This window comes from Doryrhamphus excisus, chromosome 17 (genome assembly GCF_030265055.1).
Source record: "Doryrhamphus excisus isolate RoL2022-K1 chromosome 17, RoL_Dexc_1.0, whole genome shotgun sequence".
NCBI lineage: Eukaryota > Metazoa > Chordata > Actinopteri > Syngnathiformes > Syngnathidae > Doryrhamphus > Doryrhamphus excisus.
In genome coordinates, this window is record NC_080482.1 from 12564797 (window position 1) to 12581811 (window position 17015).

A 17015-nucleotide genomic window follows, 5' to 3' on the forward strand; every position below is an offset into this window, starting at 1 on the left:
ATGGCAATATTTATCAACAAATTATCCATCCATCAATTTTTCTATGCTGCTTATCCTCATTAGGGTCACGGGTATGCTGGAGCCTATCCTAGCTGTCTTTGGGCGAGGGGTGGGGTACACCCTGGACTGGTTGCCAGCCAATCACAGGGAATCAACAAATGATAGATAAAAATAATTATGTACAATTTATAAGTATTGCTATATTTATCATTCATTCATTTTCTACCGCTTTTTCCTCACGAGGGTCACGGGTATGCTGGAGCCTATCCCAGCTGTCTTTGGGCAAGGGGTGGGGTACACCCTGGACTGGTTGCCAGCCAATCACAGGGAATCGACAAATGATGGATAAAAATAATTATGTACAATTTATAAGTATAAGCTATATTTATCATAATAATATAATAATAATTATTATTATTTGTAGTATTTTATTTTAATAACAAATTATGCAAATAATAGTTTTATTTTAATACATAGTTAATATTATAGTTAATATATAGTTAATTAATATAGTTTTATTTTATTTTGATTACTAGTAGTAGCCAGTGGCACCACACCGGAAGTCCTTCTAAGCACTCTGGAGTTTGACCAATCACAGCGGATTGGGTGGGTGTGCCTGGAGGAGGGGCCATCACGGGAACCGCGAAATCTAAAAAAATACAGCTGAGTTGGTGCAGATTATGAAAGAAAATAGTTTTCTGTGCTGGTTATTGTGTGTAGCTGCTTTATAGGAGTCCACAACTCAATATATTGCTGTTAGGATATTAATAAAATGTCACGCTACTACACATTTATCAACAAATTCTAAATATATAAAAAAAATGCTACAACTATCATATTTATATTTATAGATAAATAGATATATACATAGAAATAAATTTAAATAATAATTCATTCTCATCATTGGTATTTCAAATGTAATTTTTATTTCAAAATCAACCAATTATTTATAATGCATTCATTAATAAAATAAAAACTAATTAAATGTCATAATTAGGATTAGTTTACATTTTGTTTTCATATTCATGTAGTGTATAGGTATCTGGACGTTTAAACAAATGTGAAATAACTGTGTCCAAAGTGTAGGACGGGGTCCATTTGTGGCCCACAGCTCATTTTCCATTAGCCCACAGCACGGCCAATTTATCATCATGATGGAGGGATGGTTCTGATGAGTGATGTCACATGATCACCACCATATGAAGCTGATGAAAGAGGGATGAGTACAATTCTTTAGCTTCCAAATTGCATCAAAATATGGAGACACTTAACAAGCGCGTGTGCACCATGCTGTGTAAGTGTGTGCGCTTGCCTCGCAGGAGGCCACCAGGGAGGGAGGGAGGGAGGAGGGGACGCAAACATGCATACAACACATGTGCAACATCTAACACGTCTAACAAGCAGCAAGCCGCAGCTGGGCTCCTCGTTTGTATGTTAATTGTTGAGGGCATGCTGGAGGGGAGGGGCGGTGTCTGCGATGACCTGAGTGGCGTAATGTTTTTACAGTATGTGTGTGTGTGTGTTTGTGTGTTTTTTGAGGAGAACATGACACAGTCAACAGTCCAAAAGTCCAACCAACAATACACAACAAACTTGATTCTTTTTTATGCTTTTCAAGTTATTTTGCCAGATTGGCGTTTCCATGGTTACTGTGCTGTTTGCCTTGCTGAATGATGGCCGCTGATGGTCGTGACGGGACGACCTTGTCCTACTTGGTGAGCAGCCTCGCCCCAGGCTGCAGTTGGTTGGTCATCAATAAGCCATTAGAACATTTCAGAGAGGCCGAAGTAAACACAGGAAATGTACGGGCAGACTGAGCACCGGACGCTGGATAGCACCCCCTTTGGGACTGTGACACTCATGACAGGCGAGTCAAGCGCTTGAAAACAGGAGAAAAATGTCACCGATGTTGCTGCTGCCTGGCTTTAAATGTGCTTTGTTCATGTCGACAAAATAAAACCAGTGTATTTCTTTGCACCTTTTACTAATAAATGTTGTCATGCAAAAATGACATTTTAATAATATTACAGTAATGTGTCTCTAGAGCACCAAACATGAGCAAATCTATCATTTCTCTCAGACACGCTTTTTTAAGGGGACTTAAACTCATAACCTCCTTTGCCTCGGATATGATCCATCTCTAGCTGGATGGAACCTGGAAAAAAGTAGGATTTTATCTTATTAATGTTTTAATAAAATTTTATTCTTAGAACAAAATGTTGCAAATGTAGGATAAGGCACTTTAAAGGGGACGCATTGGCCTCATTTTTCAGCCCTTTGTATTGAGATGTGGACTCCTATAGAGCAGCTACACACGATAACCAGCACAGAAAGCTTTCTAGTTCTTCCACAATCTGCACCTATTCATCTGTATTTCTTTGGATTTCGTGGTTCCCGTGAAAATGGTCTGTTTTAATGTATTCCACCCATGTCCCGCCTCCTAGCACACCCATTCCGCGGTGGTTGGTCACACTCCCGAGTCATAGAAAGAGTTCCAGTTTGATTTATCTTTTAAAATGTCTGCTTTTAACATGCAGCCATGTGTGTTGGATCCCGAATCCAACATGGCATCTTTTGGAATTGTAAACAAATGTGGCTTTCCCTCACGAGCCATTGCAAGGAACGTAAACAGAGAAGCAGAGCTTGGGGGAAGGCGGGGGAAGCAGAGTTTGGGGGAAGGTTGAGAGCGTATCTGGCCTACAGCCATGACCATCAGGAAGCCTGCTCCTCTGTGACATCACAAAAGAACAGTTTTGCAATGCCCTCTGAAACCGAGCGTTTTGAGCCACCCCAAACGTCTTCCAGAGCTCACTTCCAAATGCGCAAACGTCATTATCTGAAACTCTAACACAAGAACACATCATTCTAACTACATTTATAGGTCAGAAAAATGGAAAAAGCATAATAGGTCCCCTTTAAGCAAAGTTGAGTGATTTAACTAACATTTACATGACACGTGATGCATATGGATGATTATTTTATGTGTGTTGCTGCTTTGTTCTCTTTTAAAAGGTCATTGTGGGAGAACGTCAGCATGTGGCCACCATCATTTGTCCTGCGGCACTTTGCACACACTCGCAAACAAGAGCAAAAAAAAATGTGCCTATCGAGAGAGCTGTGATCAATGTTTGTGACAATGACAGACACACAAATACAGTCGCTGTGAAGCTCGGCAGCCTCCAGGACACACACACACATGCAGAGCGGTGGCAGGTTGCTTCGCGCCCGCAGCAAAATACACAAATAAAGACAATATCGAATAAACAGCAGCGACAAACCTCCCGCATTACCTCGGGGGCCTGCCGACTACGCAAAAGCTGCGACACAGTGCGTCTTCATGCATGTGTGACTGTAAATATTAGCCGCTTAATCGGGGACACTGCAATCACTGTGTGGACAACTACAGCCTTTCATTGCAATGTGCAGATAATGAACATATTTTATTATGCAGGCAACCACTATCACTGTCTACATTGTCATACAAAAAGACTATATTGTACTCTGAATAAGGAAAAGCCAGTGTGCCATGACTTTGTAACACAATTACTGCAGCTTTCCAGGCTTTCTGTATATTGATACTGGGCAGACAGTTATCATTAATAACTGGCAGGGCATAACAATTGCTTTCATTATATGACTTGTTTCGCATGTGCTCGGTATGAGCGAGCAGAATGTGAGTCGTGAGTTTGTGGATTATTTGAAATCGCTGTGTGCACGTTGAAGGTTATCATTCATAACTGGTAGGAGGAAGGCTTTGTATTAATTATATGACTTGACTATGTCACGCATGTGCTCATGCAGTGTTTTCCATACATTCATATGTTTGTGGTGGGTGGCTACAAATAGGCGAGAATAAGGGGCACCGTCTTGTGACGAGGGATGTCCGACTTTGTTTTTCTTACAGAAAGCCGATATGCCGATATTGTCCAACTCTTAATTTCCAATATTTATATCAGCCGATACCAATACTGCTATGTGTCACATGACATGTCTCCTGTGGTGGAATGAACACATATGTGTTGTATAAAGCATTTCTTTAACATGATTGGGAAAAAGCAAAATCTGAATTTTTCATCTGCTATCGGCCCGATATCAGCATCCCTACTTGAGATGAAACCAAAAACACAAAAATAGTGTTTATTTGTCAACATACTTGTGGTGCTTTTCGTGATGTTGACTCACTTTTTGCTAATATGTCACGGCCAATGAGAATGACATCATTACACCCCTACCACTCAAACCCACCTCCACCACACAAAGATGGCGGTCCTGTGGAAAACACTGTCACGCCTGAGCGAACTGAATGTGGGTTTTGATTTGGTGGCTTATCTACTAATTATCTGTTTATTTCTCTTATGCAGGTGGGTGTCATCATTAATAACTGGCTGAAGGCACGGTCGCATTAATTATATGATTTGAATACGTACATTGGGCATGCGCTCATGAATGATTGATCTTAATCGGGGCTTAAATATTCAGTTTGTCTGTCTTGCATTTATTTTATGCAAGGTGGAGGTTATCATAAATAACCGGCGGGAGGAGTGGACGCATTAAATATATCCATCTATGCATCCATGCATGAGCGATCTTAAAGTGGCTTTCACTTTTGTTGATTATTTGTCTATTTCTGTTATACAGGGTATTGGTCATAATTAATAACTAGCAGTAGGAGGGGTTGCATTAATTATGGGACTTGAATGTGTGCTCTCATGCATGTGCATGGGTTTTGATTTTCTGGATTAGTTTGTTTCTGTTTATTTTATGCAAGGTGGCAGTTATTAATAACTGGCAGGAGGAGCCGTCACATACATTCTGCGCCTCTTTATGGATTATTTGGAGTCTTTCTATTGTTAGGGTTAGGGTTAGGATATAATTAATATCTAGCAGCAGAAAGGATGATATGAATTATACGATAGGAGGACATTCAGCCTAATGTAGGCTTTGATTTACTGGATTATTTTGACTCTCATTGGTCAAGGTGGTGGTTATTATATCATTAATAATTGGCAGGAGGAAGAATCACATGAACCCGTCTACATTGTGCTTGCATGTGCTCATGCACAGAGAATTGTAACAGCTTCTTCCAAGCCATCATGATGAAATATGGAACAAGCTAACAGCAGACATGATAGCCAGAGGCTGACGTGCGGTTCCTGTCAATCAAAAGTGATCATTCCAATCTTGGTGAAGGCAGAAACTTTGAATATTGGCTGTCATCCCAACGCTGAGCAGCAGTCAGAGGGTGAAAAACACTTCTTGTTGTTGGTGTGAGGAGTTGTGTGTGAAATAATAATCAAAGTGAGCCTCTTTCCCTGCTCCATTAAACATCAATATGAGCTATGTTTTCTGGCTGTGTTTTCTCCAATTCAGCTCATTAGACGCCTTTTTGTCTCAGCGCCGCACTGATCTTTATTTGGCTGAAATAAGCCGCTCTGGAGAGAGAAAGAATAACTTTGCTGGATTATAAATGACTACATTTGTCTCTGTGATCAAATCCTTTTTTTATCTGTGAGAAGGCTGCAACAAAACAAGCCAGGATTCTTTTCTCTTTCTGTTGTTGATCTCAAAGTGGAGGCGCATTAGCGTCAATGAGGGAGCGGAACAGCATGATTTAACATTCTTCATCATGTATGACCATACAAGATATTGATTATGATCTATTTCAGGTGTGTCTACAATTACATACAGTTAAACCAAAGGATGGAGGCGGGCACTTTGATATACTTTACAACACTGAAACCAATCAAACATAGATCAAAATATGCTAAATATTCATTCATTCATTCATTTTCTACCGCTTTTTCTGTGCTGGAGCCTATCCCAGCTGTCTTGGGGCGAGAGGCGGGATACACCCTGGACTGGTCGCCAGCCAATCACAGGGCACATATAGACAAACAACCATTCACACTCACATTCATACCTATGGACAATTTGGAGTCACCAATTAACCTAGCATGTTTTTGGAATGTGGGAGGAAACCGGAGTACCCGGAGAAAACCCACGCATGCACAGGGAGAACATGCAAACTCCACACAGAAATGGCCGAAGGTGGAATTGAACCCTGGTCTCCTAGCTGTGAGTACCACTTGACTGCCGTGCAACCTATGCTAAATATACTAAGCTAAAATATTGACACCATGTGTTGTACAGTGACACCTCGGTTAGCGTCCGTCTGGGTTAGAGTGGTTTTCAGTCAAAAGTTCTTAATACACTGCATGAGTCCAATGTATTTTTATCACAAAACATCCTTCTTACAAAGAAGTTAGCTTGCTAACTGTCCATCTATGAAGTCATCTCTGGTTGACTCTCATAAATGTTAATAGAATAACACAATTCTAAATGCATATGCATACATGACACATGAAAGGGATAAATGAACATTAAAGGTTACTTTTACCTGCACTGTAGATGTGATTCTTGATGTGAATGTTCCCAAAGACTTACCTTAAACCTTAAAAGTTCAGTTCGCCATTTCAGTCATCATTATTATTATATTAGTATTAGTTATTATTACATTACATCATTTATATGCATTTAGAATTCCTGCTATCCACATGGAAACGTTTTCGGGAAGTATTTTGGCGTTTTAACATCTCATCCTCCCTGGAACGGTGTTCTGATTGACCCAAAACAGTAAATTCTTTTCCCACATTGGGAAAATCTGAAAACTCTGGCGTAATACGAGTCTAAAGGTGACTATAGGGGTGTTATTTCATGTCTAGAGGGCTCTAAAAATGTACAAAAAAACGTATTTAGACGGTTTTAAATAGGTTTTCAATGGTCTAACTACAAAAATATTCAATTTATAAATAAGGAATCATACTTAGTTGGTTATCATTACATTGAGTTGGAGTTGAAAAGCACCGCAACTGTGGCAGGAAGATGCGGGATTGTTTCTCTTCCTCATCCTCCATGCTTCTTCGCATGCCAACAACTGTGAGCACTGTATCCCGTTCTCATCCCCCTTCCAGTTTCTTCTAGTACAGTCTCAGTATTTTATTTTTTTTACCGATGTTTGTATCTTACATGCGGCGGCACGCCAGTCTAGTGGTTAGCGCGCAGACCTCACAGCTAAGAGACCAGGGTTCAATTCCACCCTCGGCCATCTCTGTGTGGAGTTTGCATGTTCTCCCCGTGCATGCGTGGTTTTTTTCTGGGGACTCCGGTTTCCTCCCACATTCCAAAAACATGCTAGGTTAATTGGTGACTCCAAATTGTCCATAGGTATGAATGTGAGTGTGAATGGTTGTTTGCCTATATGTGCCCTGTGATTGACTGGCGACCAGTCCAGTCCGCCTCTCACCCAAAGACAGCTGGAATAGGCTCCAGCACCCCCGCGACCCTCGTGAGGAAAAAGCGGTAGAAAATGAATGAATGAATGTATCTTACATTAAGCTTAACTCTCCGTCCAATTCCTCGTCTTCCTGCCTTTCTTGTTGCTCCTCCCCTGGTCTGCTTTTCCCTTAGTTATTAGGTGTTTGTCGTTACTGTGACTACTTGATTTTTGTATTTAGCCTGTGGACTGTTGCGCTCTACATGAGCAAAGATTGCATTTGACGACTCTTCTTCTGTCTCCGCATCCCGATGTCTAATCCTACACGCAAAATGTTACCATGGGAGGGCAAGTGAGGACTAGAACACTGCGGTCAAGAGGGTGACCAATCACACGTGGTGACACATCCGCCCTGGTTCCCACTAACAAAATCCCAAGTGACAAAAAGCAGAGTGCCTCAATCAGCGCTCCGGTTTACATCACGGCCAGCGCCGTGTCGGACAAATCACAAAAAGACGCAGCAAGCGCAGCCGTCTGCTCTAACCCAAATAAAGCTTCCTGTCGGGGGGCCCGGGGAGGACGGAGAGGGAGGGGGTGTCCCGTTTAAGCGCCTGTGAGATGTCCAGGTGAGCAAACACGACTAATTTGTGCAAATAAACAGCAGGGATGCAGCGTGCTCGCACTGATTGAACAAATGTGACCTGGATGCTGGCCGCCATCGTCACATGTGCCAGTCGACTCTTTGCCTAAACATTTACTTTGGTGGTGGCGGCTTGGGGGCGGGGTGTTAGTGTTCTTTTTTTGAGGGGAGGTGGGGGGGGGGGGTCACAGCAACATCTGGATGTCGTTTCATCTTGTCAAACACTGACGTTGACGCCAGACTCAACTTTTTAAACACTTTTTCTTTGAAAGATTTCAGATGAAGATGAAGACCGCCTCAATGACCAAGCGCAAATGGGATTGTTTGATCTTTAAAGATCTTTTCCACTAAAATGGAAAAATTCATGCATCAATTCATCTCGTGTGAAAAAAATACATGCATGCATACATCATATATTACAATTCACAATTCCACATGTCCAAAAAGGAGTAGGAAGAAACACAAATAAATCACTGTTATGATAATATATTTTTTTTAATTATACTGAGAGTACATATCTTTACAAATCTTTGTGCTTTTATTGGTTATTAATATCAACATTCACTTTTTCGAGTGACGGAGAACAGATGTGCATTGCACGGCGGTACAAAGGTGACGGTCACTCCCGCGTGTCTGCTTAGTGGATACTTTTTGATGATGGATTGCATTAATTACCGAATAAATGCATGACGCAAAAAACACTTAAATGTGCACTCTTACTGGCTAAATATAGCGACCATGTCTTCTATGTGTGAGGTGTGTTATGAAATGGAACAGGCGATCGCGGCTGCTTCAATGTTGGGGTTGAACCACATGCAAGGAGCATCAATAGAATCGCTTGGTGCTTCTGCTTGGACATCAACAAGTAGCAAGCAGCTATTTAACTCAGATGGAAAACAACAGCCACATCATAGAAATCAGTCGTAATCCCTCATTTGTCACCGTTAATTGGTTCCAGACTCGACCATGATAAGTGACTTTATGTAACCTAGGCTTTGTTATTTCATTCATTCATTTTCTACCTGGAGCCTAGTAGTGCTGGATAGTGCTGGAGCCTATCCCAGCTATCTTCGAGCGAGAGGCGGCGTACATCCTGGACTGGTCGCCAGCCAATCACAGGACACATATAGACAAACAACCATTCACACTCACATTCATTCATTCATTCATTCATTTTCTACCGCTTTTTCCTCACGAGGGTGGCGGGGGTGCTGGAGCCTATCCCAGCTATCTTCGAGCGAGAGGCGGCGTACATCCTGGACTGGTCGCCAGCCAATCACAGGGCACATATAGACAAACAACCATTCACACTCACATTCATACCTATGGACAATTTGGAGTCACCAATTAACCTAGCATGTTTTTGGAATGTGGGAGGAAACCGGAGTACCCGGAGAAAACCCACGCATGCACAGGGAGAACATGCAAACTCCACACAGAGATGGCCGAGTGTGGAATTGAACTCGGCTCTCCTAGCTGTGAGGCCTGAACACAAACCACTCGTCTGCCATGCAGCCCGTGCTTTGTTATTTATAAATGGAACATTTTCATAGTTACAGCATTGAAAATCAACCTTCTAAATACAGTCTTTTTTTTTTATGTTGTAGAGCCCTCTGGAAATGAAATAACACCCCTATAGCCACCTTAACATTTTACAGTTTACTCAATATGATAGATATAATACGGGAAAATAAGTCCTTTGGGTCATAAGTAAGACTTGTGGTCATGTGTTTTGCTGTAAATGTGTTCCGGTGCTGGGAGAGAGTGTGGGGCAGACAGGAAGTACCATCAGGGGTTCAGAAGTTCAGGGTTGAGTTTCAGTTTGAGATTATTGTGTCTGTTGTGAGATAATTTAAACCCGCAATAAAAGCCTGTTGTTCTGGTGATCAAGTCTGGTCAAGTCTGGTCAAGTCTGGTGCTTGTGTGTCTCAACCAACAGTACAGTAACTTAAGTCTTTGAATTTGTCTTGCGAATGCCTTATATTTGTATTTTAGTTCATTTAGCCATTTCTGACATTCTGTGAAGCCGCTAAATTCAAAGCGCAAAGTGGAGCGGGACGACTATTCCTTAAGGGAAGCGTAAAATGGCATTTTTTCAGGTTTCTGATTTGACAAAATATGCATGACAGCTGGTGAAATGTGTTTTATGTGGTGCTAAAAAGGTATCCTAGTTTAGAGTGGGAAAGCTATAGACTGTGTTCAAGTTGTGTTGTGTTCAAGAACACAACAGTTTGTCTTCTATTTGGAGGATTTATTAAGCTGTGGCAGTGTCAGAGAAAGGTGTGTATATGTTTCACTTGTTTGTGTCTTATAGCATATAGAGTAGCTTGAGGTGCGTTCAAGGACTAAAATCAAAATGCTTGACGTAAAACATTATCAATGAAACAATGAAACCTATGGCTTTTCTCAACAAGCAGCGGGTGCCACTGTTGGCCCCGCCCCCATCTTAAAGCAGTTTATAATACAGTGAAGAAAATAAGTATTTGAACACCCTGCTATTTTGCTATTTCTCCCACTTAGAAATCATGGAGGGGTCTGAAATTTTCATCGTAGGTGCATGTCCACTGTGAGAGAGATAAACTAAAAAGAAAAATCCAGAAATCACAATGCATGATTTTTTTAACAATTTATTTGTGTGATACAGCTGCTAATAAGTATTTGAACACCTGAGAAAATGAATGTTAATATTTGGTACAGTAGCCTTTGTTTGCTATTACAGAGGTCAAACGTTTCCTGTAGTTTTTCACCAGGTTTGCACACACTGCAGGAGGGATCTTGGCCCACTCCTCCACACAGATCTTCTCTAGATCAGTCAGGTTTCTGGGCTGTCGCTGAGAAACACGGAGTTTGAGCTCCCTCCAAAGATTTTCGATTGGGTTCAGGTCTGGAGACTGGCTGGGCCATGCTAGAACCTTGATATGCTTCTTACGGAGCCACTCCTTGGTTTTCCTGGCTGTGTGCTTCGGGTCGTTGTCGTGTTGGAAGACCCAGCCACGACCCATCTTCAATGCTCTGACAGAGGGAAGGAGGTTGTTCCCCAAAATCTCACAATACACGGCCCCAGTCATCCTCTCTTTAATGCAGTGCACTCGTCCTGTCCCATGTGCAGAAAAACACCCCCAAAGCATGATGCTACCACCCCCATGCTTCACAGTAGGGATGGTGTTCTTCGGATTGTACTCTTCATTCTTCTTCCTCCAAACACGCTTATTGGAATTATGACCAAAAAGTTCTATTTTGGTCTCATCTGACCATAAAACTTTCTCCCATGACTCCTCTGTATCATCCAAATGGTCATATGCAAACTTAAGACGGGCCTTGACATGTGCTGGTTTAAGCAGGGGAACCTTTCGTGCCATGCATGATTTCACATCATGACGTCTTAGTGTATTACCTACAGTAACCTTGGAAACGGTGGTCCCAGCTCTTTTCAGGTCATTGACCAAGTCCTGTCGTGTAGTTCTGGGCTGATTCCTCACCTTTCTTAGAATCATTGAGACCCCACGAGGTGATATCTTGCATGGGGCTCCACTCCGATTGAGATTGACCGTCATGTTTAGCTTCTTCCATTTTCTAATGATAGCTCCAACAGTGGACCTTTTTTCACCAAGCTGCTTGGTAATTGCTCCGTAGCCCTTTCCAGCCTTGTGGAGGTGTACAATTTTGTCTCTGGTGTCTTTGGACAGCTCTTTGGTCTTCGCCATGTTACAAGTTAAAGTCTTACTGATTGTATGGGGTGGACAGGTGTCTTTATGCAGCTAACGACCTCAAACAGGTGCATCTGATTCAGGATGATACATGGAGTGCAGGTGGACTTCTAATGGGCAGACTAACAGGTCTTTCAGGGTCAGAATTCTAGATGATACACAGGTGTTCAAATACTTATTTGCAGCTGTATCACACAAATAAATTGTTAAAAAATCATGCATTGTGATTTCTGGATTTTTCTTTTTAGTTTATCTCTCTCACAGTGGACATGCACCTACGATGAAAATTTCAGACCCCTCCATGATTTCTAAGTGGGAGAAATAGCAAAATAGCAGGGTGTTCAAATACTTATTTTCTTCACTGTAACTCTAAACATATTTATTGGGCTTTTCCTGTTTTTACCCACTTTTTGTCTCCCACAACGTTATTTCTCTTTTCCATATCATCCTTCACAATAACACACAAATGCATCAAATTAGACGACGATGTTACAAATTAGGCTGCACGGTGAATGAGTGGTTAGCACACAGGCCACACAGCGAGGAGACCCGAGTTCAATTCCACCCTCGGCCATCGCTGTGTGGAGTTTGCATGTTCTCCCCGTGCATGTGTGGGTTTTCTCCGGGTACTCCGGTTTCCTCCCACATTCCAAAAACATGCTAGGTTAATTGGCGACTCCAAATTGTCCATAGGTATGAATGTGAGTGTGAATGGTTGGTGTCTATATGTGCCCTGTGATTGGCTGGCCACCAGCTGAGATAAGCGGTAGAAAATGAATGAATGAACGTTACAAATTATTCTTTAGTGGGGTTTTTTTTTGCGAAAAAGACGGAATTTGACATCAAAAGTCAAATTAAAAAGTAGTGATTAGGCAGTGATGTCATCATGAAGCTTTTCTCTCTTGCTGTGCCGCTCACAACCACTAGAGGGCATCTTTGCTAGGTGCCTAGACATTGCTACTTGTATGATATGCTGTGATGTATTATGGTTATTATTTCTTAGTTGTGTAAGATTACAATACACATTTTTTTTCACATGAGTAATGATACATGTTTTAGTTAGGTATTATCTACGATATAAACAATGTGTGTTTCATGAAAGTGACAATAGTTTGTGTCTATTTGCTAACATTCTAGTGACAAACAACATGGAATAAGCCATAGAACAAACAAGAACACACACTCTACACCGCAACAGTGTGTGAAGTGTGCTGAGGTGTGTTTGTTTGATCACACACACACACACACACACACACACAGAGAGAACAACCGTAAAAAACAGCAGCAGCAGGAAAGCAGAACCTCAGAACCAGAGAAATGCTGATATTAAAGTCTGTTGAAATGTAACATAATAATTATGATCTATAATGCAGAAGAACCAACTTCTGACCCTACCATTCTCATTGAAAAGAAGTCAGGTGTTCTTACCTCTGTGTTTTTGGACCTTGACCAGAACCTCCGTGGGCTCCTGCAGGCTGCTCGCCAGGTACACTCGACCAGAGTCCCTCTCGATCTGGACCGGCGAGTCCCCCTCTGATATCACCTCGAACCACCGCTGCTCGAACTTCTGGTCCGGTACCGTGAAGACAAGGTCTCCGATCCCGGCCTGGTCGGGGACTGTGACACTGTACGCCATCTCCTCAGACAGGGTTCGCTTGCTTCTCCTGGACCGGCGGAGGACCACGACGTGCAGGAAGACCGGGCCACCCACCAGCGGCTCGTCCCCGCCGTCCCTCACGTAGAGCCGGGCTGTCACTGTGCTGACCCCCCTCAGGGAGCCCACCAGCCTCACCTGGCCGGTTCCGGGGACCACGTGGAGCAGGTGGGACGTGGGCTGGGTGTAAAAAGTGACGCGGCCGTTTCTGTCCGCGTCTCCGTCCTTTGCATGGAAGTGGGCCACTTCGGTACCGAGCATCGTGAGTTCGTCCACTTCCACAGACTGGTTCCCTCCGGTGAAGCGGGGAGCGTTGTCGTTCATGTCCGACACCTCCACCTGGACTTGAACCGGACCCCGGAAACACCGAGGATTAAGGTCCACTTTGAGCTCATACATGGCGATGAACTCCCGGTCCAGAGATTTGGATGAGACCAGAACCAGGTGGTCTCCGTGCCCGAGGACGAGCCGGAAGTCCTCGGCGTAGTTCCCCCTGAGGGTGGCTTTGAGCAAGTCCTCACCGGGACAGACACCGGCTAGGACCGGCACTGCCACCCCGTTCACTGGAGTCCCAGCTGGGGAGTTCTCCAGGATTCGTCCAAAAAAGTGTCCATGACGAGCTGAGACAGGACGAAAAAGAAGAAGAAGGACGTTGAGGAGGACAAGTGAGGCTTTTTTGGCCATGTTGCCATCAAAAACAACAAAAAAATAACATCCAAGTTAAAAATAATAATAAATACGTGCAAAAGTGACTATTTAGTCTCTCATTTAACTCCTAAATCTTCAGTGAAGATCTCAAAGTCCATCCTGTGAACAACACCTCACCGAGATGATTAGACTATAAACCTATAAAAGTCTTCCATTCAATAAAAGCTGCTGAATTTGGGAGTAGGTCCAGTGGTTTCTCCTGGAAGGAGGATGGAGGAGAGTGAAACTACACCCCCAGCAGCCTCCATGTGCATCACAGGCACCGCCCACCTACTGCAGGTGGACCAATCAGGGCGCATCAGCAGGCCCGAGTGACAGGGAGTCCGCTGATGCAAAGAGAGAGAGGAAAGAGTTCATTTTCAAAGTGCAGCTAATAATATTAATAAGACGAATGATGTCACAAGATGTCATCGCGTGGCAATTCCAAATGTAAAAAAATGCCATTTATATTACTCCTTTTATTTTTCACACATTCTAAATAAGTTCCACAAGAGTGTACTGGAAATGTCTTGTCCAAAATCTTGTCTTGATGCTGGAATTTAGAAACAAAAAACGCAAACCAACCAAAGAATCCACTGGGACGGAACAAGGCTTGAAAATGCAGCGTGAATAGATCAGTCTTATAACACTTCCCAGCCCACCTTGGTCGCCACCTCAACAAACTTCAACTTTTTCCAACTACTGAAGCTCCCCTTATATTGCATTTGACATAAATCCAAATTTACACAATTAAAAAAAGAAATGAACAGATTCTGCAAAAAATCTATTTACTAATGCTTAGCACTCACCAAATACTCATTGGGTTAGCAAAGGCAGACGAGATATTCATGTCCCAAACTTGATCAAACGTCACATCACGTGATGTGGATGAAACCAAGTAAGTTTTGTGGGGGCAAGGGGCTGCTGCATGGACGTCAGCCTTCAGCTTACTTAAGGTAAAAAAATTGAACATCCAACTGTAATTGCTCAAAAATAAACCACATTTCATTGTTAATATTATATCATATTTCTTCGTTTCTATCATTCTTTGTTAGGAAGCACTTTGGGTGTGTGACCATCATTAAAACAGACCGTTTTGGCGGGAAATTCATTCATTCATTCATTTTCTACCACTAGGGTCGCGGGTATGCTGGAGCCTATCCCAGCTGTCTTCGGGCAAGAGGCCGCAGGAAACGCAAATCCAAGGAAATACAGCTGAATAGGTGTAGATTCTGGAAGATCTAGAAAGCGTTCTGTTCTGGTTATTGTGTGTAGCTGCTCTATAGGAGTCCACAACTCAATACAAAGAGTCGAAAAAGGAGCATAATAGATCCCCTTTAACAAACACTGCTTCACCTTTTTTCCACTTGTGTGACAATGCTAAAATATGACTTAAAACAGAGTTAACATTTGATATTATTAGCACTGCTTCACTTCTTTTTGCACTTTTTACACAGTTCCGAATGTTTAAATGTGATTTAAAACAGTGCCTGTACACTTAATAAAGTATCTAACAAAGTGGCCACATTAGTCTCGCTCATGAGTTAGCAGTCCAGAATGTTCTTTCTGCTGGTTAATATGTAAAAGCGGTCATTAGGTAAAATATGGCAGCAGTGCATCCAAGACAATGCAAATTTGTTGCATGGATACACACAGACAGCTGCCATCGGTCAACACTGATTGCTTCACTCCATTACTGGCCTGTCGGAAAGCCGGTTGACCTTTCACCGCCATCAGCCATCCACAGAGGCCATGCATGATATTGTTCACTCCACTTGTTTGTAGGTTTTTGTCTTCAGTGCTATTATGTCATCACTCATTTGTGTGTGCTGTCACAAACCTCAGCGTGAAGTGGTGATCAATAGTTGTGCACGTGTGTATGTGTGTATGTGTGTATGTGTGTGCGCAGTAATGACAGCAGCCTGCAGTGCCCATCTATCAAGCAAAAAGATGTCTTCAATAAAAGAACAATTTGCAAAGATCAATGTGTTTTTTTCCCCCTCCTTGTGGATGGAAAAGCCCGTTTAAAAGTGACAGCTCAAACTGTGTTTGGATAAGGAACCCCCCCCCCCCCCCCCACCGCCACCCCATGCTTCCTCCCCCGCTCTGAGGCGCACTAAAACTTCAGTCTAAACGTCAAAATTATCTCCACGTGTCGGAGAGCGCAGCTCGCGATAAAAGCCAAACGTGAGTGAGTCCCCGCCACGCTTTGATCGCTGGAGGAGGAAGAGGCAAGAGGCAGGCGTGGCGTGATGGGAAGATGACAAGAAGGATGAATGAAGACACTTTCATGTGAAGAAAGACTGGATTGAAATCAACAACTTACACGCTGTCTTTGTTTGCTTACTGTTGTGCTATCTTTAGTCATCTTCAACAGGCACTCTTCTGGTGTCAACATGATGACGAGATTAGCTTCATTTTTATTGGACTTTCATTGAAATTTAAACAGCTGAATCCAGTTTTCAAATAGTTTGTGCTAAAATGTGTCCAGTATTGCACTTAACAAACTAGTCTTTTTGCCCTGTACTGTATCGTCCTGTAAAATCAAGTGTCCAAACAAAGCCCTTTCCCATTGTTGACTCACTGTCTGGGCATTTTTTTATTGATTGGGACTGCTAAATAATCCACCATTTGCAATTTGATAAAGAAGGTGAGAAACACAATTGAATTCCATCATACGTATGGGAAGTCCGTGTCAACAATAAGTTCCATCCATACATTTATTTTCTGTAGCGCTTGTCCTCATTATGGTCACAGGCGTATTTTGGAGCCTATCCCAGCAGACTTTGGGTACAACCTGGACAGGTGGAGTTCCATTCATTCCTCATTTATAATTATTTCACACGGTTTTCTACAGTTTTCTGACTGTACTGTCATTCCGCTGCACTTTGCAGCTTCACTATATGACAGTATTTCAAATAAATAAATAGATAAATATCGTTTTTTGGCTGAATGCGGCCCGTTATTATTCAAAATTGAATTTTAAGCAAATTTGATGTATTTGTTCTATGCATTAAGTATTTCCAAGCATGTCTAAATGAACTAAAATGCACA

General features: G+C 42.5%; 1 protein-coding gene across 2 annotated transcripts in view; it reads right to left on the minus strand.

Moving 5' to 3' along the window:
* si:dkey-22o22.2 (neural-cadherin) overlaps window positions 1–14182 on the minus strand; it is an 85100-nt gene extending 70918 nt beyond the window's left edge. For both annotated transcript variants that reach the window (XM_058053294.1, XM_058053296.1), the window contains exon 1: window positions 13049–14182. In XM_058053294.1, the coding sequence (XP_057909277.1) occupies window positions 13049–13958 (910 nt within the window). In that variant the 5' untranslated portion in view covers window positions 13959–14182. The remainder of the gene's footprint in view (window positions 1–13048) is intronic.
* Window positions 14183–17015: the final 2833 nt, after the last annotated feature.